The following is a 25,947-nucleotide window of genomic DNA, read 5'->3' as shown; positions in this document are numbered from 1 at the left end:
TGGATCAAGTTGGATGGATGAATCAAGTATTAAGTATAGTACCTAGGTACTATAGTACTGTAGTACCTAGGTACTTAAAAGTTGCCACTTATCGTCGCACAGGCCGCATCTTTAAATCTATAATTTCAGTCGAAATCTAGGAATAAAACAAATAAAGAACATTTTCATAAAATAAGTGCTTTATTGATTAAAATTAGTAAGGTACAGAAACAATTTCAATCAAATGAGTTCACAATGAAATTAACGGATGCGCGTTTAATCACGTTCGAATCGAACGTACCCGGTGAACATATTTACAACTTGTTGAAAGAAAAAGTAAAATATAACCTATAAGATCAATAGTTCATTTATTGTTGCCCTCAAAATTTCATTCCTTCCAGTTTGTATTACTGAATCGAACGAAGCAAACATACCATTCACTTCCAAGCGAGTTATTCCTTTTCCTCTAAAGCAAAATTTATATATTCCGTATTGCACCATTGGTTAACAGCTAAAATACTAATGAGAGTAAGGCGGCGGCATAAATATTTACAATAGCGCGTATTTGTTTTAACAGAAAGTTTATTTTTGAACGACGCTTTTTAATGAACGTCTTGTCTTGCGCTTCACCGATCACAATCCTCTAGCATCAAAATTTAGAAGGGCCGTGTCTATGTTTTTTTTTTTGTTTTTGTTAGCTGTTATTTGACGGTTTTTTTGGCTATAAACCGTACAACGTATTCGATCGACAGTATTGCTGTATTTAGCCAAACGATAAACGTATTCCCAATTATGACAAACAGTCCAATTACACGTACAATTAACAAAAAAACATTTACTTGTTCCTGAAACTATAAAACTGACATTCATGGATAAGTAGTTAATAAGATTATTAATAAGATAGACAGTCAGATAACTTGGACAAAGTGATTGTGACGGGCAAAGTAGAAGGAAAGAGACCCCGCGGCCGATTAGGTACCTAGCCGTTGGTGTGATCAAGTAACCGCTCTAACTGGGTTGCCAGTCGCAACCGCCATTCGAGCACCTGAGGACCGGACGAGATTGAAACAGCTCGAGACAGGCAACGGTCAAGTTTCAGGGACACGACTTTCAGCAATGAAGAAAGCGACGAAGAAGAAAGAAGAAGTGCAATAATGTATGCGCCAACAGCAGTGACAACTTATCTTTACCAGAACGCATCATCTAACATTACTAAAACACATCTAGTCTTTATTTTAGAGCACTGTTTTAATAAAAGTAATTACAATTTGAGAGTTTGGCCCGCAATTCTGACCCCTTTTGGCATAGGCCTTTAGATGTGCAACTTTAAACCATGATCCCAAGGTTATACTGATAGCTTCGGTACATTAAGGTATCTTCTAACACATGTGAAAGAGGGGGCGAATTAGAGGACACCCTTAAAGAGGGTGAATTAGAACTTCCCGAAAACGAAGAAGGCAGTATCAGTTATACCTGGCAGAACAACATTAGAAAATAAAAATTACAACGTCAATATGACTAGAATATATTAATATCAGCTGTATTTTTCGGGAATATTTGTTTACAGTTTTGCCTCGAGATTTGATAATAAATGAACATACTAAAGCATACGGAGATGCTTGACTTCGTTAAACTAATGTTTTCCATTCCTAATTAAGTAAGTATATTTCCGAATATTCCAGTTTCGGTTCTGGAAACTTTACTTTCTAAACACCCTGTATATGTCCATGGCAATTATGATGCCACTATTCATCAGATATGAGAAAACTCTTTACTCTTTGGTTAGATTGTTCTAGACTTTAAAGTCATGTCTCAAGGTAGATTTCCGGTATCCATGTGGTCAAGTGTTCTTTATGCGGTAGGTAGGGATCTTGTACACACCCTCTAGGTCAGCGGTCGGGGAACTTTTTTAATTATTACCCCAGAATATTTTTGTGTAAGTTGATATTACCCCATGGCGATGAACAAAAAATAACGAAATCGCTTCTTTTTAGCATCTTTCATATTATAGCCCCCACGATAATTTTGAAAAAAAATATATTATTTTTTCGTTTCGTTTCATTTCGTTTCATCGAGTTTGAAATCACAACGATTCTAAAAAAGTTTCACTTCAACATATACTTTTTACTCACAAGTTTCATATTTACCCCCCAAATTTTCATTTTACCTCATTTGGGGTAATTTACCCCGGTTCCCCGACCGCTGCTCTAGGTAATAAAAAAAACATTGTTATTACTGAGCGATCTAACTAACTGAAAGTGCTTGTGTTTTTCAAATCCGTTTGGTTTGCTAGAATGTTCGTCGAATACGTACTTTTGGATAGATACAGCAATTACTTTCCGTTATATTACGAAGTGCCAGAATTATATTGATTTTTTATATTCTAAAGTGATTTGTTTTCGCGTTAATGTAATCTTTTGAAAATTCGAATGATGATACAATCACAAACGGCTTCCTATCAGAATTAAAGTCAAAACTAAAAAAAACCACGCTAAACATATTAATAGCATAATCATATTCTATAATACATCTTAATTTAATAAAACAATTAATTTGAAAAATTATACTTTTCTATTTTACAACCAAAGGAAAAAATTTTTTTTTTTTTGTATTTAAGTGCTGATTCATAACTAACCTTCATGACCGTTCAATTAATTTTTTTTTCAACTCCGAAAATATATTTTAATAACAATATCTACATAATTTTGATTTATAATTTACACATTGATTTTACAATTAATGTATTGAACATTCAATATAAAAATAAATATACTTTAGCCTCATTCATTGTACAATTTAAAAAATCCGAACGCCTGCCAGCTATGAATCAGCGCAGCCTTTTTACACAATAATAATTTTGTCACAATCGAACATTAGCGACTTTCAAATAAAATTCACACCCAAAAATAAAATTAAAATAAACCCCAAAATAACAATTCAATAATACGATCTACAGCAAATCAAAAATCTACACGAAGCAACAATAATTCAGCCTTTACACTTATTTTTTTTATTCATACTAATTTTTTATACATTTCGAAATATAATTATTGCTTTTTTTAATTACTAATCGGATTCACCAAAACATTTTAGATTTCATGGGTTTTTTTAACACTAGCAACACTAAGTAAAGTTATTATTACATGAATGATCTCCACTCATATGTAGAGGTATTGTATGTGGGCACAGAGGTGAAGATTATCATGTGGTTGTTTAAATCAAAACTTTAAGCTAAAAAGTATCAATGTCTCAGCCGGTATGTCGTTCGTGTAATAGAAAATGTTTACTGAATTTAGTTAAAGTTAGTTGGGTTTTAAGATAAGCTCTCAACAAACCACTGAAAGGGAAATCTAATAAATTTCAGAGAATATGTGTGTATGTTCGGAAATCTCTTTATTCCACTACTAGCGGCCCGCTCCGGCTCCGTTCGGGTTTTTAACAAAAATTTCAACGATATTTGACGTTGTTTTATTTTTTTAAATAAAAGAAAACTCATTTGCGGCATAGTGTTCTACAAAGTCGTAGTACATTATTTTATTCTACTATCAATAGTTTTCGCAAGACCCGCGATGTAAAGAATATTTTAGGTAATTTTTTTACACCTCGGGTTACATTATTTGAGTTTTAGTAAGTACCCCTAATTTGTTTCAAAAAGATTATAGCCTATGTCACTCGGGAATAGTGTAGCTTCCAAACAGTGAAAGATTTTTTCAAATCGGTTCAGTAGTTTCGGAGCCTATTCAATACAAACAAACAAACAAATCTTTCCTCTTTATAATATTAGTATAGATTTCTTTATAAGCAATCAGAGTTCATTTTTTTGATGCTGCGATTACTGACAAGTCACGACTGCTAGATATGAATGGAGATTCGTATCGATTATTTATCGATATTAGATCAGGTAAAACTATTCGATCAACAGTAAGGCGGGCCATTATTCGATCACGCATTCGTGTTATAAAACTAAATATAGTCACTTCGACAACTATAACCTTCAAATTGTATGAATGCAATCCCTTCGAAACTAATATCTCAACTGCCATACAAAACCTATAGATGACGTCACTCTAAAGCAACCTCTCACTGCCATTTATCTTTTTTTATTTATTTATATATATATAAAAATATTTTTACTAATTTATCTGTCGTCCCTAGACACGTATTTTCGTTTATCAGTTTATTATAAGAGCACTATTTCCTTTGATTTTGGCTTTACAATTCACACTTCAACTATTCGCGTCTCTAGTAAATAAATCAGAATAGGTGTATTAAATTTGGAAATAACGTGACTTTGATTTGGAATGTACGTAAAATTAATTGAACTTTTAAGAATTAAAAACTAAGACATTTCGTGTATTGAACATTAATTAAGTGTTTAAGTGTGTTTTATGTTGAAAAGAGCATCAATTGTTTTACTGCATCACGATTCTTTAGTAAAGCCAAAAAAAAAAAACGAACTCCCACTACGCGAAGCTATATTGTAAATTCACAATACCACGCTATTTGTAAAATATTATTATTATTTAACTACTACAATTCATTTTGATGTAACTATCAATATACTACTACTTTGGCTGTTCATTAATAAAACAGTTTTAGATCATGATCAGCGACATTTGGTGAGAACTCAGAGGGCATTAAAACTTTATTGTCTAATGTAATTAATACTCATACACAATGTACGAGAGTGTAATATTGCGTGACAATTACATTTTGTACTTTATTATTTTTAAACAAGCGCATTTTCTATTCGTATTAATTAATAGAATCGGAATCGTTATCGTGAAAAATCATAAGCTGCTTAGTTATTGAGCAAAATTATTAATTTAGAATTTTGTTCATTGGCAACACCGAGCGCTTCGTGGTGTTGCCAAGTTTTTTTTATTTATTTCCTTCCTAATGTTAAGCTTATCAACGTTGTGTGTTTGACGGTGTATATTAATTACCGTGTTGTGTTTATTTTGGTGTATTGTTAGCGAGTGTTTATATCATTCTTCATCTGTATCGGGATCGCTTGAGTATTCCGCTGCCGCGGCTTGGAGTCGCGGTGGAAATGGACCTCTCGTTTGTTGTCTGTAAAACGTATGGTTTTCTATATTATTTTTATGCTATTAACAGTTTTATTAGTATATTCAAACTGACAACTGGATTGAATCTTTGACATAATTCGCACTTTTTTCCCCAACCTAAGCTGATAGCCTTGAGAAGCTATAATCAGCGTAACCTTAACTAGTAGGTGAGCTCACGGGGCTCAAACCTGAGTGATGCTAACACTGACCCTAGCAAGAGCAGTGCTTCGCAGAATCTACCACCGGATGGGAAACGCGACCCTCTGAGAAGATTCGGCGAGAAACTCAGTGGGCTGTGCTATGGGGGAATTCGCACAGTTAATGGCATAATCGCCGGATGCGTTTAGGCATTCGTATAGTATCTTTAATTGATAAGAAAAAATTATCACTATATGCCCGAAACTAAACGAGTCCGTGGCGCTATGTCTGTGTCTCAACGTTATTAATGTCTATGAACAACGCTAGCCGTTAACAATCAAGTGAAGTCGCCTTCAAGGAAATTGCCTAGATGGGTGGGCGAGCTCACAGCCCACCTGGTTGAGAGGTTACTGGAGCCCATAGACATCTACAATGTAAATGTTCAATTCACCTCGAGAAACAAGTCCTAAGGACTCAAGTATAGTTACAACGGCTGTCCCGCCCTTTAATTTGAACTTCAGTTCCAAACCGAAACGCATTACTGCTTCACGGCAGAAATAGGCAGGGCGGTGGTACCTACCAGCGCGAACTCACAAGAGGTCCTATCACCAGTAATTATATATTATTCCTTCACCGTGGAAGTCAATCGTGAACATTTGTTAAGTACGTATTTCGTTAGACACAAATTGGTACCCGCCTGGGATTCGAACACCGGTGCATCGCTCAACACGAATGCACCGGACGTCTTATCCTTTAGGCGGTAACGTTACAGAGGTTTAGATCGAGTAGAAGTGGCACGCACGCGAGCCTGCGGTAGTGGTTGAGCCACTCCTCCAGCATCTGGGCCTGCAGCAGCGAGGGCGCCAGCGAGGGTCTCCGCGCCGCCGCCAGCCCGCCCGACGTCTCGCGCCACACCACCCAGCGACGGACCACGCTCTCTGCTTCCGACATCTACGAAACAACAAAACAACACCCTGTATATTATATAATTAGTAGTAGAAATTGTTTTTTTTAGAAATCACCCAGTCATTTTAATACTGGTGATAAGACCTCTTGTGAGTTAGCACGGGTAGGTACCATCGCCCTGTCTATTTCTGCTGTGAAGCAGTAATGCGTTTCGGTTTGAAGGGTGGGGCAGCCGTTGTAACTATACTGAGACCTTAGAACTTATATCTCAATAACAGACCAGGTGGGCTGTGAGCTCGTCCACCAATCTAAGCAATAAAAAAAAAATATTTTAAGGTTTAATTAGAAATCTTTTAAACGTTAAAAATTTCTTCTTCTTCTTCTTTGTCGTTTCCTCATTACTGAGGGTCGTGACCACCTTGGTCCAATTTTTGCACCAGCTTCCTCCAATGTCGCCTGCGTTCGGCCTGCTTAATGGCGCCCGGGACGCTGGTGTTTGTGGCATCCTTGATAATGTCCGTCCACCTGGTTGGCAATCTTCCTCGACTTGTTTTCCACGTGACCTACAACTATTAATTTTTCCAAGTTCTCAGGATTTTGTAGGGCCACGTGTCCGAAGTACGCTGCATACAGATTGTGGATAGACGGATCTTGACGTTTAGCTCCTCGAGAATTGACACATTTGTTCGGCGCTCCGTCCATGATACGCCCAGCATTTTGCGCCAACACCACATTTCAAATGCATCAATTCTCGATCGGGTACGGGCCTTGAGGGTCCACGTCTCAGAAGCGTACAAGAATATGGAGAAGATAAGGGTTCTCATGAGCTTTATCTTAGTTTTTTGTTTATGCTGCGATTTCTCCAAATCTTCTCCAATCGCTTCACGGCTGATTTTGACATCTGGGCCCTCCTGACCACCTCCCTGTCACAATCACCGTCACTGGATATTAATGACCCCAAGTACACAAATTCCTGCACCACGTCCAGGTCACGCAGTTCGTGAGTGCGTGTCATTGTGCCAGCTCTATCGACAAACATCAATTTCGTTTTGGATCGGTTGATGCAAAGTCCGTAATCTTTGCTAACGACTTCCACTCTCCTCAGAAGCTCATGCAGCTCTCGCTCCGAGGTACCGATTATAATGGTATCATCAGCGAAACGAAGATTATTAATTCGGTGGCCTCCTACACGAATACCCCCCTCCCAGTTCTCCAGAACGAGCCTCATAATGTGTTCACCGATGAGGTTGAAGAGTTGTGGGGAGAGAATACACCCCTGTCTGACTCCACGTTCGGGCTTAAATGGATGGGAAAACTCATTGTCCATTCTGACTCTCGTAATTTCATTCATATATAGAGTCTGAACAAGGGAGACGAGGTGGTCCGGTATTCCCATCTCTTGCATCACGTCGAACATTTTCTTCCAGTTGATGCAGTCAAAAGCCTTGGCATAGTCAATGAAGCAGAGAGCCATCGGGACGTTGAACTCCCTTGCCTTTTCGATCAACTGCCTCATGTTTAAGATCTGCTCTAAAATTAAATTTCTACGAAACCTATTATACGTTTTCGAGAAAATTTCTGTATCAAACAGTTTTATTCGTGTATCCGTAATTTATAACACCCTTACCTCATCGCAAGTCAGAAAATGTACAGGCAATAATTTCCCTTCTGAATCCGTTAACGGCAGGTATATCATATCTTCATTATCATCTTGTTGTTCCCTGAAATAGAAATTAAACTTTTTTAAAAAACATAATCATTACAAAAGCAGTTGTAATGTTTTGGATGCGCTTAATCAAATTTCAAGATCAAAAAGGTGGATAGGCTGACGACTTCACCGCAGATATAATGTATGTACAATATGAAGTTTCTAGTCTCCAACTTGTCAGGATCACGTTAATTAAGTATATAAACATATATTATTAAATGTTACTCTCATACTCATAAAAAATATTAACCACCGTCACTTAAGTAGTAAACTTTTTTGAGCTGATTGCGTTAACTTTTTGTCATATACAACAAATATTTTGAATTAACAAAATTATTAGTTTAATTTTTATTTTTATTCATAATTGATAAAAGTAGTGAAAATCGAGTAATGTTATTGTCAAATTGTAGTGTTTATGATTAGAAAAATATAATAAGACACGAACGTAATCGGTACTAACGAGGATAGTAACTTAAACAATTTCAGTGTTACAAGTATATACGAAAAATGGTATAAAAATAAAATAAAAATGCAATTAGGTTATTTTGTATTTTGATGCATTAAAATATGATTTATTTTTAGTCAACATCCGAGAACGATGAAGTTATTTCTTTAAAACTTCCCATAGTCATTATACCGTCTTAATTCGAAAATCCTGGTCACGCCCTTATATAGAGAAAAGCCCATACAAAACACGAAATGCGATCAAAGCTTCAATTAATAGCATTTATTGCCTCAATCGAGACGTCCTTTCAAATAACGTTTATTGTTATATATGAGTCGTCTATTATCAAAGGTGGCAATCTGTGTATTTGGACAAAAAAATGTTATTGATATGTCAATACAGATTGATTTGAATATAATCGTCTCCTTCAAAGAATATGGTTCAAAACCTGCATTAAATAAAGCTTAATACTTAACCTGTTATTTATCTAAGATGTCGTTCAGAAGAGTTTTGTGACTGCCAATGGAATACAAAGTCAATAATTCGTTTTTCTGATTTACCAATAATTGTCCAAAAGTCACATTGCCGGCTTTGATAATAGTCGACTCATATGTAGAATGAAACTCACCGACAAATATACGTATGCCTATGCGAATAAGGCTCTATGGGCACTAGCGCGGAGAAATGTCCGCGAGTGTATCCGAGGCATAAAGGCGATTTAGAACAAAACTGGGGGTCCCACAGTAGCGGTAAGTATATACCTGGAATCATATACACAGTAAAGAATTGCTGGTTAATTCAAAGGCTGCTCCGATTTAAGATGAGACCGGGCCATTTCATTGGCGCTACCTTCTTTCACCGCTTATACCCAATTCTATCTTCTCTCTAGTAAATCCGTATGCAATATGACGAAATTAATTTGAAGACATTAATCATATTTATTAGTAGTTAACGAAATAATTATATAGGCATTTATGAAACAATACGCCATCTATTTATATAGACTATGTAGAACATTAGTATTAATTTTATTAGAATGTTACCTTTCTGATTCAATAAGATGGACGGTAGGAGCGATATTTCATTATTATTTTTTATATTTAAACAAAATAAAATGGTTAAGACAGACAAAAGTCAATTCTAAAATACCATTTCTTAATTGGTTAGATGGGCGGACAAGCTCACAGCCCACGTGGTGGTTACCGGAGCCCATAGACATCTACAACGTAAATGCCGCCACAGGTACCCTGGGACACAAGTTCGAAGTCTGTTTTTCAGTACAGCTGCAGCTTCGGCTGCCCCACCCTTCAAATCTAAACGCATCACTGCTTCACGGCAGAAATAGGCAGGGTGGTGGTACCTACACGTGTGGACTCACAAGACACCTTTTAAATTCGGTAGTTCAGAAATCTTGTGTTCAAAACAAAAAATCGAATCATACATTTAACAAAAAAACCGCTTATACAAGTATGCATTTGGATATTTTTGTCATGGTATCCTTCATAATTATAATCTTTATAATTTTAACATCGATTTAAATTTAAAAAAACAGTTCTAAAAGTACTAACATAGATCTATAATCACAGCAAATTGCAACTAATTGCAATTACAGAACGTTCAATATGAAAAATACAGAAAATCAATACTCGACCTTACAACATTAAAATTAAGAAACATTTTCAACTGTACCTTGAAACCGTGCAAATCCTAAGGCCTCCCCCCGGAAGGAATTCACAACGTTGACCCCGTACACGATGATGGGACGACGCATCACGTGCGCGAGGACGAACACGTGGATCTAAAATACGATTTCTTTTTATTTATTTAATAACTAGCGACCCGCCCCCGCTTCGCTTCGGAAACTGTAATTCATTATTGATTTCTCCACTATTTAATGGATATTATTATCAGATATATATAAAATGAATCGCTGTTCGTTAGTCTCGCTAAAACTCGAGAACGGCTGGACCGATTTGGTTAATTTTGGTCTTGAATTATTTGTGGAAGTTCAGAGGTTTAAAAGGTAGATAAATATGAAAATGCTCGGAATTAAGAAAATAAAACAATTTTGTTTCTCCTTTGATGTGTCCCCCGTCGGACGGATTCCTTTTATTTGTTTTGAGTTTATTTTATACAAAAGTTTAGGTTTTTTATTTATCGATTGAGGCACTACGAAGTCTGCCGGGTCCGCTAGTTATACATATAAACCTCTTCAATCACTCTATCTATTAAAAAAAAACACATCAAAATCCTTTGCGTAGATTAAAAGATTTAAGCATACATAGGAATATAGGGACAGAGAAAGCGACTTTGTTTTATACTATTTAGTGATCTCCATCTAGGGCTTCCCTTGATGTGACGAAATTAAGTGATAAACTAAACTTCGGCGGCTTCGTATGTAACAGTTCGCAATTTCCAACACTAATCATCATTAGTGTGTGATTAATCGCTTAGTGCAGGATTTTTTTATAGGATTTTATGACCTGGTAACTAAGACCTTTAGGTCATGTCTTATTTTAATTTATATTCTTAATTTTATGAAAAATGATAAAATGGAGTGAAATTAAATGAAGATGATTAATTTGAGACATTAATCAACTGGGATGAAATTAAATGTAGTAGTTATCATTTTTATGTGAATTTTGAGAATAGTTTTAGGATGCCAACATACAAGTTCTCATGTGTTTATATACTGGGTGGGTATGTCGAATTTCCGGGGTCAACCCCATATAATGAATGGACTAAAAGACTGTTGTTGAGCAAGACATCACATTTTGTTGTTAGATGCGTCACACAAGGGAATTCACCTGATGTAGCGGCGTGCCGGGTCTGGCCGCGGACGCTAATATCCTGCTCCACTCCGCCCTCAGCTGCCCCTCCTCGGGCGCGTAATGTAACAGTGACGCCTGCATTCGCTCCCACGCCTGCCAACGCTCGTAGAAACTGAAAATAGACAATACGATCTTGTGAAGTCGACGTGGCCTAAAGGATAAGACGTCCGGTGCATTCGTGTTGAGCGATGCACCGGTGTTCGAATCCCGCAGGCGGGTACCGATTTTCCTAATGAAATACGTACTTGACAAATGTTCACGATTGACTTCCACGGTGAAGGAATAACATCGTGTAATAAAAATCAAACCCGCAAAATTATAATTTGCGTAATTACTGGTGGTAGGACGTCTTAAGCCATGTGTTCGATTGTTAAAAAAAAAACATACATATCGACGCTTGAAAGGCAAACGTGACTAAGCGACAAAGCGTGAACTTTACAGTAGACTAATTTAAAGTTGAAATACCCGAAAAAAAACTATTTTAACGAATCTAGCTGTAGGATTGAAATGATTTGAATAGACCTAGAAATATATATTTTTTGCGCATCGAATATGGTCATTGCCTGTCATTTATGTACGAAGCAGCTATTGTCGCTTAGTTACGTTTGCCTTTCAAGCGTCGATATATAGTTGTAGTAATTAGTCACAAGCAGCTATGAATTGCCATACGTATATGAACGTTATGGTTATACAAATAAAGCTCACCTCCTGTGGGCTTGGTGCAGCGAGTCCGCCAGCGCGGTCCGGAGCGCGTTGTTCCTGTCGAACACCCCGTAGGCGGCCTGGCACACGGCGTCGGGCAGGCAGTCGCCGGCCGAGCGGTTCCAGAGGGCGTACAGCCGGGACCCTGGACGATAACACACACACACATAACACGTGGCGCCGTCTATCGTCCGGGGGTGGTACTATGACACAGGCGTTCCCTGAATTATGCCGTTACAATAGAATAAACTCAAGCATTGATTATTCTCAGAGATGAGAATTCAGAGATTCATTACAGTCTATTCACAGTACATACTGCTTCTAGTATCGGTAGTATTAGTACGTAGTAATAGCGCAATAATATTACTTATATTCCTACCAAACCATAATTTTCATAATATCGTGTACAGAATGAAATTCATTTCGTGAACCAATTCTGCATCTCAATTTAAAGTATGAGGTTCTGAGGTCAAAATTGGAATCTGCATTAATTGTGTCTATAAGGGCTGAATGAATTTATGTGTCCATATTAACACAAAAGTATTACAGTGATGCTCACCAAGGTTAACAGTAAACTCCAAGCTCCAGTTTATGAGTGGAGGATCCGCTTCTAAAGTCTGTTGTGCTTCTCTGTCCAATAACTCGGAGAATAGCTGCTCTTGTATCGCAGCCGGTAACTCTTCGATATCTGAGAAATTGTACATATTTTAAGGTGTTTTTTAATTATAATTGACTTGACTTATAAATGACATCTTTGAGATTTAATATTATGGTTTTTCAATTGTGTAATTTTTGTGGTTATATTTAAATTTAAGGTCAACATGAATGTAACATTTTTTTTTCGTTTTAATTTCGATTTATTATTATTTATTAATTTAGATTGGATGAATATTTAAAAAAATCTAATATTTAAAAAAAGACATGTCCGCTGAGTTTCTTGCCATTTCTTCTCACGACGGAGCCTACTTTTTGTGAATTGGCGGTAGTTCTTTTTGACGTTCAACAAGTATGTCCTTTCATTTATGTTGAATACATTTTTTTTATCGTGATTTTGATTTCGACATCCGAAATATTATACTTATTAACTTATACAAAATACAGGTAGGCGGGCTTACCAGCAGGCAACGAGAAGGTGCAGAACTCGTTGATGTATCGACATGGAAAATTTCCTTTTTTCTGCCTTAAGCACCCCGCTATGTGCCGACGTATCGCTGACGCCAGGTCCGGCGCTGGAACATAGGACACAAGATCAGATACATACTAGAGCTTTGATTAAATTTATTGCGTCAAACGTGCGCATTAAAGGCGTAAATGCGTAAATGCGCCACCCACCTTGAGATAAGTTCTAAGGTCTCAAGTATAGTTACAACGGCTGCCCCGCCCTTCAAACCGAAACGCATTATTGCTTCACAGCAGAAATAGGCAGGGTGGTGGTACCCACCCGCGCGGACTCACAAGAGGTCCTAGCACCAGTACACGTAGGATTTTTCAGTTTTTCGGTCACGTTGCGAGGAAAAAGAGTGACGATCTCGAAGAACTACTCATCACCGGCATAGTGGAAGGGAAGAGGTCAAGAGGGCGTAGTCCCATACGCTGGTTAGATCAGATTAAGACGACTTTAGAATTCAGCATCAATGTCGTTATCCACTGCGCAGAGAATAGGAAGGAATGGAGGAACATAGTCCTAACAAAAGTGCTCCGTAAAGGATCGACGACCCTCAGCACTGAGGAAGACGACACGACGCACGGAGGAGGAGTTCATTTTTTTTTTTATTGCTTAAATGGTAGGACGAGCTCACAGCCCACCTGGTGTTAAATTGTTACCAGGGCCCACAGACATCTACTACGTACAAGCCGCCACTGACTTTAAGACATGAGCTGTAAGGTCTCGTGTTTAACAGTGCAACGACTGCCCCGCCCTTCAAACCGAAACGCATTACTGCTTCACGGCAGAAATAGGTGTGACGTCATTACCTTAGCGCCCTCTAGTAAACGCGCCAACGGGCTATGTGATGATGATATTGATTTATCCTTAATGGGAAAGGCAAAGGACTTTAATCCATACAGCCAGGTCTTGTTCTTGGTAATAATTGGAGAACAACGGGCTAGGTACAAACGTGACAGGTTCATTGACAGTGCCAAGGCCGGCGCCTCCTAACACCGCTGCGCCCGCACCTTGTACCCTCTAATAAAGCCCTCTCCTATGCGCATGTATATGCATTCTATAGTATACGATTTCCCTAATAAATTGATCTAAAAATGATTGGTTGATTGAATTAACCTTGAAATTATAATGGTCGACCTAACGGTAAGAAACAGCCACGCGAAAAAGTTCAAAAAATACTTTTCGCAATAGGGAGATTCGAGCTACTGGTGACGAGAGATATTAGATAGTAACTCTAGTATCTCACTATCTAGTATCTCACTATCTAGTATTAGTGTGAATACTAAAACGATTCCAACAAGTATTACAACAGAATAATACAACGTACCTATATAAGAGGGAGATCGTTTCAGTCCGGGTCCGCCGCCCGATATCCGTGACAGTAATGTTGATAAAATTTCTTGTCTTTGAAATCTGAAAAAAAAAACTATATGTAGACAGAAAAACGTGCGGGAAATCCATGAAGCGCCCCCTATTTTTACGAATCTTCACGTTTCTATGTTTTTTTTATTTGTTAATTTTGACGTCAATGTTCGGAAACTTGTACTTATATGTTTTATTATTTAGAAAGCTTAGGTTACACCTATTGTAACTCTTTAAATAACGATACTCCACTACAAGGGATATTTTGTTGTGTGAGTGTAACACAGATAATTTCGGTGGCGGCACCCTTATTGTCTTGGCGCCTGTGTGCACCACTCACTCCGCACATAGCGGCGGCGCGGCCCTGTATATAGAAGCGTAGGCAATACAATCCGGTTCGAAGAGTGCTAGTCTTATAAGTATGGTAGAATATCGTAGAACAAGAAACGTGTATAACAAATCGCACGTGCCTGATCGCTAAGTGTACGAGCGTGTATCCAGCGTCGAAGGCCGAAGCTCGATTGAGGAGTTGAACTTCGGCGTGAGTGAGGGCCCGGGCCGGGTCGCCTCCACTCGACAGATATGTCTCGACCCTTCGAGATTCACCTTCCACTACGCCTGGAAATATAAAATTTTGTATCAGTTATTTGTTGACGTTAATGAACACAGACCCGGTCATCGTTCTCGTCGAACCCGTCACACCACCCACAGTCAACCCACAGACACAGCCTACTGAGTTTCTCGCTGGATCTTCTCAGTGGGTCACGTTTCCGATCCGGTGGTAGATTCTACGAAGCACGGCCGTGTTCGTGTTAGCAACGTCGTCAGGTTTGAGCCCCGTGAGCTCAGCTACTAGTTAAGGTTATGCTGATATTGCCTCTCAAGGCTATCAGCTTAGGTAGGATAAAAAAAGGAACACATCTGAAGGAGCTCACAGGTCAAATGTTATATAGGCAAAGCCACTACCCACCTTTTTTTTAAATTTATTGCTTAGGTGGGTGGACAAGTTCACGGTCCACCTCATGTTAAATGGTTGCCGGAGCCCATAGACATATACAACGTAAATGCCGCCATCCACCTTGAGATATAAGTTCTAAGATCTCAGTATAGTTACAACGGCTGCACTATCCTTCAATCCGAAACGCATTACTGCTTCACGACAGAAACAGACGGGTGGTGGTACCTTCCCGCGCGGATTCATAAGAGGTCCTACCACCGGTAAGAAAGTTTGAATGTCTAATATTGTTTCTAGGCACCTTCGTTCAATGTAAAAACTCAAAAACTTAAAAAATCGTACTTAACATCTTCATCCAGTCATGTCTTCAATTAATTTAATTAACATACCGAGACAGGCCTGCAGCCATATCCAGTCGATGTTGCTGGCGCGCCGCTTCGATCTCCTCGTGCTGCCGTCTACGTCGTGCAGAGACGCGGTTTGATTGTTACATATTTCGTTTACTCCTGTGAATTATATTACATCTAAATACGTGGTTGTTGATGTCTATGGACCCTGGTAATCGTTTACCACCTGGTGGTCAATCAACTCATTTCATCCATCTAAGCAATTAATTAATTAATCAATTAAATTAGTAGGGATACTAGTAACTTTGACCGACCGAACCGTTAAATGGCCTATGGTGAATTTTGTATTGAGAAGAATGAAATACATTGCATTTCCCCTTTTTTTTCCTACCTAAGCTGATAGCCTTGAGAGGCTATTTCAGCGTAACCTTAATTAGTAGTTGATCTCACGGGGCTCAAACCGGAGTGTTGCTAACACTGGCCTAACAAGAGCAGTGCTTCGCAGCATCTACACCCAGATCGGAAATGCGACCCACTGAGAAGGTCCAACGAGAAACTCAATGGGCTGTGTCTGTGGGTCAATTCGCTCGTCGAGCCCTTCGTCGCAAGCGACGGGTTCGATAAGGACGGTGACTGGTGCTTGATGATTGATACCTAAAAGCACCGTTAATGGATCGGGAGGATCCGTAATGACGTGCTTTGGGCAAGTAAAAAGGTACAGTGTGCTTAGCAGTGTTGAACTTCAATACGTTTGCCGCTAGGGGCGCTGTTCCAACTCCATACAAATTTGAGTTAAGTTTTACGCTATCGATGATACAATAGAATGGGCTGTGTCTATGGTTGCGTGTTACCTGGGGGTCTCGGGAGCCTGGTGTCGCACGGGGGCGAGTGGGCCGGGTTAGGGTTTCCGTAGCCACACATCGCACACTTTATCGACTTTGGCCAATTCTCGTACGTGCACGTCTGGAATTACAATAATTTATATTTAACAAATTAATTGCATAAAAACAATGTTGCACTAAGGGCAGTTCGTATAGCAGAGAGCCGGGTTTCTGATCTTCTTTTTCTCCACCTTATCCCACTAGGTGGGGTCGGCACAGCAATTTTTTCCCTTCCATTCTCTTCTATCAGCCGTCAGCTCAACACTCACTCCTCTCTCTCTCTCTCTCTCATATCGTTATTCACACACTCCATCCATAGTTTCTTCGGTCAACCTCTTCCCCTTTCTACCTTGCACTGTCATTTCCCTACATCTCCTAGTCACATGCATTTCCTCTCTACGCATCATTCCTGATATGGATGCATATCATTAAATGCATTTATAATGAGACTCATGTTTATCGACCTTCGTTCAAATTAGTGTTTCGGTCAGTATAAGTAGACAATTGCAATGTTATATTATTATATATGCGATATGTATATATTTTTCAATTCAATTATTTTCGTTGTAGGGCTGGACCAACCCACAGCCCACTTGGTAGTTACCGAGTCAATAGGTAATGTGAATGCCGCAGTTCTACTCGAGACATGAGGTAGGATTTCATAGAATAATAGTCCCGTTAACATTTTCTGGACAAATGACTGCTTCTCCGCAGAAATCGATAGGATAGTGGTGGGTACCAGCCTCAGCCTCAGCGGACTGATATTATGTTTTAGTATCGAGTAAGGGTTGCAGAATTATAGACTAAATAAAATGAGACGAGCACCATGCAGACTCCCGCCATATGCGATAATTGATGAAACTAAAAAAGAGCTTTTTTTTCACTAATGATTGGCAAACTGCAGCATTCATAATATACAATTAATATTTGAAACACAAAATAGATTTGTTGGTTCTAGATTATGTGAAAATATGAAATATATTAATATTTTTACTACATTAAATTGCCATCATTAAAACTGAACGAATATGGACTGAATGAACCAATAGAGTGAATGAAACGACTAGTTTCAATTGAATAAATAGCTTATTAACAACTTACAGGACATGACCATTTAACAAGAGTAGAGGCACTAGTGTGACCTTGAGGCGATGATATCCTGAGGGGTTTCAGTCTATCTGCTACGGCTTCCGCTCCTGTGCAGACAAAAAGCTCATTATTTTTATAAACTTTAAACTATGATTCGGGAAACAGTGAAAGTGGGAACAAAATCCAATTATTATTAGACAGCTTTTTTTCAAAATTTACATAATCGTTTAATACATAGAAAATATAAGGAACGCAAAATTAAGCTGTACTTTTAATTATTTTAAAACTTGTGAGAATACATTAGAAAATGTTTTTAAAGTTGTTTTTTTTTTTTTTCTAAAAAATAATGAAATCTCATTTTGATTTGACAGATTAGGTATAACTAAATTAATTATGAAATTTGAATGAAAATAAAACCGGTATACTGTTATGATTACGGATGAATGAAATCATCACACACATTATTATTATTTCATTCAAATCTGGTCGAGGAGAAAGGGGAGTGTTTACCACACGTTTCCTGTGATGGAAGAGCGCTGGCGCCGTCCTGTAATCTGAATATGTCTTCGCCCAGTAGTGGCTTCGGTGATCTACACATTGTACACTGAAACATACGTACTGAATGCACCGTGACACGTTCGAGATTGTTCGATGAAATTTTATCTTAAGCAAATTATTAATCAATGCCCTCAATACAGAATACATTGAGGGCATTAATTGAGGGCAATGTATTCTGCATTGAGGGCAATGATGAATGATTACTTATGTAGTTACGGTAAATTTAAAAGATATTTTAAAAACAGAATTTTCATTTTAGGGCAACAGTTAATTTAAATTGTAAATAATGAGCAACAACACTGCCAATTCTATAATCTACTACTAATAAACTGCTGAAACTACAAATCGTAATAATCATTTATCTGCTCCGCGAATTGAGAGAGACTAAAGGAACTAAAGACAGAACTATTGATACAAAAAATCGTTATTTAAAATTAAATGTAACTTAGATGTTTAGTCTACAACTTTTAAAGTAGTAACCAAAAACAATAGAACACAAATGAAATGCGATACCTTTCGTGAGAGAGGAAAATTTTCGTAAGTACACATCTCACAGCTCCATTTCGAATTCTCGCACGGTGGCGCTGAACTCGTTGTCATCTGAAATATAACATACCTATATCACTACAGGTTCTTACTATTAATTCCGGTACGCTAAAAACGCAGTATTTCAACAATTACATTTGTGTGAGCACGCAAAGCACTTACACGAAAGCACCTTGGGTGTCCCAAGCTGATTCCCAAGCTTTTACATGAGGGAACCCGAACCGTTTAAGGATGTCTTAAATTAGGCATTAATTACTTATAACCCCACTCGACGGCGACGGTTTAAATCGAACAAAAAATATATATGTGTTGCCCCGGTGCCCTTTCTGCAAGGTGATGTTCTTTCAGAAATCAAACATCGCTCGTAATGACTATAACGGAGAAGTTGTTATACCCAATTTAGCAACGAGGCCACGATGCTGCCGTAGGTGTGGTCTGCCATAACCACTTCAAGGAAATCTAGGAATTTAAGAACCCCCTCAACTGTTGTCGACTTCTACCGGTTAACTATACCATAGATTCCCCTGCCTTTGATGACCATAATGAACGATTCATGAGTTTGAGTAAGTGAAAGCACCACCGGAAAGATATCAGTCTAATGTAACATATTACACAGCTTTATAATTTTATTGCTTCAGAAATAATTATTTACTAATTTAAATTACTTATTTAAAGACTATGTTATATAATGAATTCACAAATAGATTGTTATGTGTTTTATGTAAATTTTATAAATAAGCATACTGATTGCAATAGGTACCTATCAGATTCCCACTCACTGTTTTCATTGTTATGTTAATAAGACTTTTTAAGCTATTGCATAGCTTCTATCGCGGGCCTTGAGCGCGGCGACTGAATCAAAAATTCCGTAACGAAAATAACCTGACACCCCCACTACGCCTACTATGTAGCTCGCGTTCAACACATTCACACGTTGCGCTGGTGTACTGTTTGTGAATAAGCGCGCGGCGTGACGTCGCACTGCATGAGCATCATGAAAAGTCTGCCCATCTCTCTCTCACGCGATCTAGCTTATGAATGTGAAAGGGACAGTTAATATTTTGCTTTTGTTAATGTTTGTAAATATTGCGTGGTCTTATTTTTATTATTGTTTTAATATTAAATTATTATTGTCTAATTGTAATTGCATAAGTTGATAAAAAATGCTTTGCAATAGCTTTACCGCGGCAGTCCCCGAGTGCCACACGTCTGTTTTTTTTTATTAACCAAATCACCAATGGGGCCGTAATGTTTATCCAGGGTAGGTAAACATTCTAAGCCTACAGTCTAAGCCTTTTGATGGATTACAATGAATGAGGAAGAACAATAATAACATAATTTATAATATAGAATAAAGAACAAATTTCATTTATACTCAAATAACTAATGTGTTTAATAAAAGATTTTGAAATATGATTTGAAAATACTAATTGATATAAGTGAAACACAAGCTATGTCAGTAAAGGTATTGCAGGCAAATTGAACAATTGTCCCCACCTACTATATGTTGTATCAGCTGTTCTCAACTACCAAAATTTACAAATATAAATCTGTTTATCACAAGTGAGTCTGGGAAAACGGTGGAATTGCATCTCGGAGGGTTCAAAATGGGCAAATATTTATAGATTTATAGTACACATGTATTTAATATTTTAATTGTACAGCTACATTTTTAATAAATATATCTTAAAAAAATCTCCTATACTTACTTTCACTTCGTATTAAAACTTTCAGTTCAAGTAAGGGTGTTGCAAATTTGTAAAGAGTATGTTAATTTGAGTAAGAAAGGTTGAGAACAGCTCATCTAAGGAGGATGCAGGGCAAATAGTTCCCAATATTTGGTTTTTTCCAATAGTTTGATTAATTGGTTTTCACCATTCATAAGTTTTCAAAATACTTCACACTGATTACATTTACAATCTGTATGTAAGCAAATAGCCAAGAATAAGTAACTACTTTAGTGAATGTCTCAAACTGTAAAGAATTTTAAGTGTGAATATCAATGGAAAATTGTATTTTGGCTGTTTGTTGCCTTTATGCAAAAAATATTATAATAATAGTGAGCCTCCATATGATAACAACATTATGTAATAGTAAATACTGTCATATACTATTTTTTGTTTGGTACTGGCTCTGGACCTCAGAGACATCAACACCAATGCTCCCACTGACTTTGCTACATGTAACCAGACCTATTTTATTTGGAACAACTACTCAACGATTTCAAACTACAATGCATTACTGTTTTGAAAAAAAAAAAAAAACTTGTTCAAAGGAATCCATCTCCCGTTTTACTAACCAGTGATGCTTTTACATATTTATTCCAGGTGACTTATTAATACTAGAAACCAATAATAAAATGTATGAAATTATTTCATGGCTCTAAATAATTCTAATTCATTTTTATCATTATGAGTTAAAAATCAAAACTTTTATTTATTCTATATTAGCTGTTACCCATGACTTTAGTCATGTGATCAATTAAAGCATGAATTAATTTTTAGAAAGCATCATGTAATTTTGCAAAAGGTAAGAATATAGTTTCCCATTGAGATGATATTTTTTCAGTACAAAATGCAAAGTATAAAAGTTGCCTATGTCCTGACCTAAAACTTTAAGAAACATCTTGTCAATCTGTTGCTTCGTTTTGACATGAAAGAAGGAAAAAATCATTTAACCGACTTTGCGCAAAAAGGAGGAGGTTCTCAATTCCACTGTATGATTTTTTTTGTTTGTAAGCTCATAACTTTTTACTGGGTGAATCGATTTTGATGATTCTTTTTTTATTACAAAGCTGATGCTTCCCATGTGGTCCCATTTTAATTAAGTCTAATTCTGATAGTGGTATCCATGAGAAAACCATATAAATCTTAATTTTTCATTTGGTATGTGCGCGAAAAATAGATGAATAACTCAATACCACACCAACCGATTTCGATGATTATCGTTTTTAGTGTATATTAATTTGTTTTGAAATATCTTTTTTTTATTATTTCAAGTCGGTTTTGTTAAAGCATTTCTAATTATAATTATCACATTAAAATATTAGTATGGAAGTACAGATTCTGTGACAGTTATTGTATTGATGAATTTTACATTGCTACAACAGAAATTTCAATAAATAGCAAAAAGTATTTTATGTTTTCATTTTTAAGTTTAAGACCTATTTATTATTGCTGATAATCTGTAAATTTATGTTTAATTCCAATTGTAAAACTAAACTGAAATTGTTGTGGCCTAAAGGATATAAATACACAGTGTACTCATTTCAAGCAATACAACTTAGCCAGAATTCAAATGCCTCCAGGATCTAGTGGTTTAGTGAAATACTCACATAGCACTTCTTTAAATAACATAAATGAGTCGACTATTATCAAAGCCGGCAATGTGACTTTTGGACAATTATTGGTAAATCAGAAAAATGAATTATTGACTTTGTATTCCATTGGCAGTCACAAAACTCTTCTGAACGACATCTTAGATAAATAGCAGGTTAAGTATTAACCTTTATTTAATGCAGGTTTTGAACCATATTCTTTGAAGGAGTCGATTATATTCAAATCAATCTGTATTGACATATCAATAACATTTTTTTGTCCAAATGCACAGATTGCCACCTTTGATAATAGACAACTCAAATAAACAAATGGCATCGCTCACACATTTGCTGCAATTCGACTACTTTGCACTACCACATTAAATTCTTTCCATTTTCTAATTATGATTATAATGTATTTGATTTTAGTGGAATTAAGCTTAAATAAACTAATCAAAAAATTGGATAATTTTCTTACCTGTCCAATTTGGGAAATGGTAGTGGCTGCATCCTGTGTGATCGCCTCAGCCCCTGGGCCTGAAGCACAATCAATCCCCACAGACTGTGATGCACTCTTTCTTGACGCATCATTCTTCGCCTCTTCACTCATTGTACACCAATTAGAACATTTAGAGCAAGAGTCGTTCCTACATGGACTATAAAGCTTTCATCATATAAAATATTTCAATATTTGAACAGGTGCTCTTTGCTGCGTCGCCTTGTGTGACCTGAAACAGGTAAAACGTCTTCACTTTGAGAAAATTTCACCTTAGGAATTCAATCAGTTGACAAATAGGGATGCCCATACATCTAACGTTTCTGTTTTATATAGTGCGCAAGGATAGGACTCTTGGCAAGCTGCAATGCAAGATTTTGGCGTCGTTACACAACACAAAACATCGTGAGAGATGCCATAAGGTCAAGTCTATCCAAGCATATCAACGCACTCACGGTAAGAAACGATCAGATCGATCGGACTACTCCACAGTTTGTTTAGTTAACTTGGGATGAAACAAATACGGGGAAGACAGGAAAAACATAAATTAGTTAATGGAATTACAGTCAAGTTGCACGGTATTTTGACAAATTTTGGTCATGTCAAATGTTGTCATTCGATAATTGTCAAAAAAATGTTCTGTGCCACTAAAATGTTATCATTTAATTGGCGAAATATTTATCAAAAGATGCCGATTATAATGTGCCAATAGTAAAATAGTATAAAGGTATAGTTTTATTTTGACCAATAACATGGCATCCTAAATGTTTTGTTGAAATGTTTAAGCCAATGAAAAAACGAGACAACCAAATTAATGTCACAGATTCCATAATGTCACAGACTTCATAATGTCCGGAGCTACCGTTCCCTGCACTATGGACGATGGAATAGAAAAAATTTCACTATAAATTCAGAGTGTTAGAATAATCGAGGAATGATAAGATGGTGCAAATGGTAAAAAAATGTGTTGCAAAGATATTTTCTATAAATGCTTGTTAACATAATTAAAAGTAACTGAATTTATTAAAACCGCGCTAATCGTACTTTAAAGATTAATTGGCCGTCTTCACTGACATTTTTGTTCAAGTATTGTTGAAGTTTGCTGAAGTTTTCAATATTTTTTGATCTACCTAAGAAACAATTAGACAGTATAAACGCACTTGTTAACAAAACGCTACTAAATACGGCCATTGCCAGCTGACTAACAAAACCGGCGTATGCGCAATGTAGGCGTAAGGTGATGGTTTCCTTATTAGATATAAAATAATGAATAATTGGGAATTTAATTGTTTTTATGATCGAACAATCACCAATAATCATCGAACAAACCGCAATTGATCAAAATTAATTAATCTGAGCGATAAAAATAAAGATATCTAGTAAGAGGGGCAACTTAAGGGTGATCATTTGTTTAATTAATTATAAAAAAATAAAAAAAAGAAGAACAAACAATTTTTACATTCGAACATTAATGTACAAACGACGAACAAATAACTAAAAATAAAAAAAATGCAAAAATAAAAAAAAGGGCCAAATTCAGTAAGCCAGGTAGCACCACAGGTAGCACATTGGCGCGTTGCTCTGGTTTCGACGAGCAACGCGCCGCCCTCGTCGCGGTCATAGGTGAGGACCTCTCGCTGCCGCGCGTCGTGGCTACGATGCTCGGCAGCGACGCGTCCTGGAAGGCGATGCTCGACTTCTGCGAGTCCACCATCTCGCAGAAGGAGGCGGCGGAGCGAGAGAGGGAGAGCTCTTCCCTTTCCGCACCGATCCGTCGCCGTCGAGCCGGGGGCCGGAGGCGGGAATACGCCCGTACGTCCCGGCCCCTGTAGGTGGTGGCCTCCCCCGGTGAAGGTCAAGGGGCGACCTGAGGGGGTGAGGCCGCGCGGCGCGCTACCAGCACTCTAGCGCGCTGCCGTGGAGTGAATAGAGCGACCGGTCGACGGAGTATCGCGTCCCGATCCGGCAGGCTGGTTCTGGTCCAGCGGGGTATTCCGGGACACCAGCGGCACCGTCTGGGCGGCCCGACGGGCTGCCGTACCGAGACGGGCGACGTTTCAGAGCCTTCGATTCGTCTCGAAGGCTCCGTCGGCTGGGCGTCCTTGGGATGAGCCGTGCCGTCTGGTTGTAGTGTTGACCGCGGTAGCCCCCCTACCTCATCCGGGTTCTGACCTCGGAGGGGATCGGACGTCGGGTGTAAGAGTGCAGGGGAGTCGTTTAGTGTGTGGGTCCTAAAATCCTTCACAACACCATGCAGATCATTGAGTCTCACATACCCCGCGCGCCCCTTTTGCGCGGGGACCTCGTAGGAGGTTCGGCCCTCTACCCGAAATTTCTGCCGTGAAACAGTAATGCGTTTCGGTTTGAAGGGCGGGCTGCCGTTGTAACTATATTGAGACCTTATAACTGATATCTCAAGGTGGGTGGCGCATTTACGTCATAGATGTCTATGGGCTCCAGTAACCACTTAACACCAGGTGGGTTGTGAGCTCGTCCACCCATCTAAGCAATAAAAAAAAAGTAGTGTGCTCAAGATCACAGATTAGTATATTAGTTAGCTTAAGATCAAGGTCTAAACAAGCGCAAGAAATGTGAAATTGTCTATAGGACTTTACTTTTACAATGAGCTTTATTTATGGAGGATAGCGGTAAGGAGAATCAACTGTGTAGGTATGTACCTTACTTAAAAGAAAAGTGTCCGTCGAAATCATAGACCTATATAGTACTTCAGTGGTCGAAATGTATTAAATTAGGGGTATGCCACATTAGCATCAGGGTTAATTTTTAAAGGAAGCGCCAAATAATTTTAGAGTTGGTTGGTGGTTGGACTTTTTCGTAAAAAAAAAGTTATTAGATCAATAATCGTACCATTTACAGATTACGAAATAAAATCACTGTAGGTGCATGTTTTCTTGCTTAAGATTATATTTACTGCATTATTTTGTACAACGTAAGTTATTCGAATTTTCAATAATTAATTACTTTCGTTGAAATGATATAAATTTTTTTAACTCTGTATACTTCAATTCATTTACAATGCTATATTTATTCCTTAAACGTTTAATATTGACGTTTAACATATCGCCGACACTTTTTACAATCAATTTAATTAATTTCGTGATAGCTTTTTTGTTTAATAATATTAATAAAAAATCGACACTGGCAGAAATGGGATCACTCGAAGTCACTGCTATAATAAAAAAGAATTTTATTACATACGTCGGAAATATTATAATAGGACTTTAAAAACCGAGAAATTGTTTGAGATGATACCATCATCTCCTTTTTACTATCGCACTGCCCGCCACCAGAGTAGAGTTCACTCATACTACTTGGGCCACTGCGTTCGTCCACAGTTCACCCACATGCTTTGAAATGAGCTCCCCTCCACGGTGCTTCCCGAGCGCTATGACATGTCCTTCCTCAAACGAGGCTTGTGGAGAGTACTTATCGA

At 37.7% G+C, this 25,947-nt stretch overlaps 1 protein-coding gene across 4 annotated transcripts; it reads right to left on the bottom strand.

Annotated features, from left to right (window-relative positions):
- Window positions 1–157: 157 nt before the first annotated feature.
- On the bottom strand, window positions 158–23,298 carry trbd (ubiquitin thioesterase trabid). Of its 4 annotated transcripts, XM_089738891.1 has the most exons (19): window positions 22,949–23,298; window positions 22,806–22,855; window positions 22,476–22,725; window positions 18,649–18,735; window positions 18,088–18,181; window positions 17,590–17,684; window positions 16,459–16,570; window positions 15,650–15,766; window positions 14,776–14,923; window positions 14,271–14,356; window positions 12,894–13,007; window positions 12,338–12,466; window positions 11,782–11,923; window positions 11,053–11,188; window positions 9,935–10,043; window positions 8,874–9,006; window positions 7,720–7,813; window positions 5,989–6,137; window positions 158–5,052 (listed from the first exon to the last, which is right to left on the bottom strand). In XM_089738891.1, exons 3-19 carry the CDS (start codon window positions 22,605–22,607, stop codon window positions 4,968–4,970), a joined length of 1,962 nt encoding a protein of 653 aa, XP_089595017.1. In that variant the 5' UTR covers window positions 22,608–22,725; window positions 22,806–22,855; window positions 22,949–23,298; the 3' UTR covers window positions 158–4,967. The 4 variants fall into 4 exon arrangements, with proteins under 4 accessions (XP_089595017.1, XP_089595016.1, XP_089595015.1 ...); XM_089738890.1 differs by having other exon boundaries at window positions 22,806–23,298; XM_089738889.1 differs by lacking the exon at window positions 22,806–22,855.
- Between the last annotated feature and the right edge of the window lie 2,649 nt (window positions 23,299–25,947).

The sequence above is a fragment of the Bombyx mandarina genome, chromosome 26 (genome assembly GCF_030267445.1).
Source record: "Bombyx mandarina strain Sakado chromosome 26, ASM3026744v2".
In the NCBI taxonomy this organism is placed as follows: Eukaryota; Metazoa; Arthropoda; class Insecta; order Lepidoptera; family Bombycidae; genus Bombyx; species Bombyx mandarina.
The sequence above is the reverse complement of the archived record's forward strand: the minus strand, read 5'-3'. Positions and strand labels throughout refer to the sequence as shown.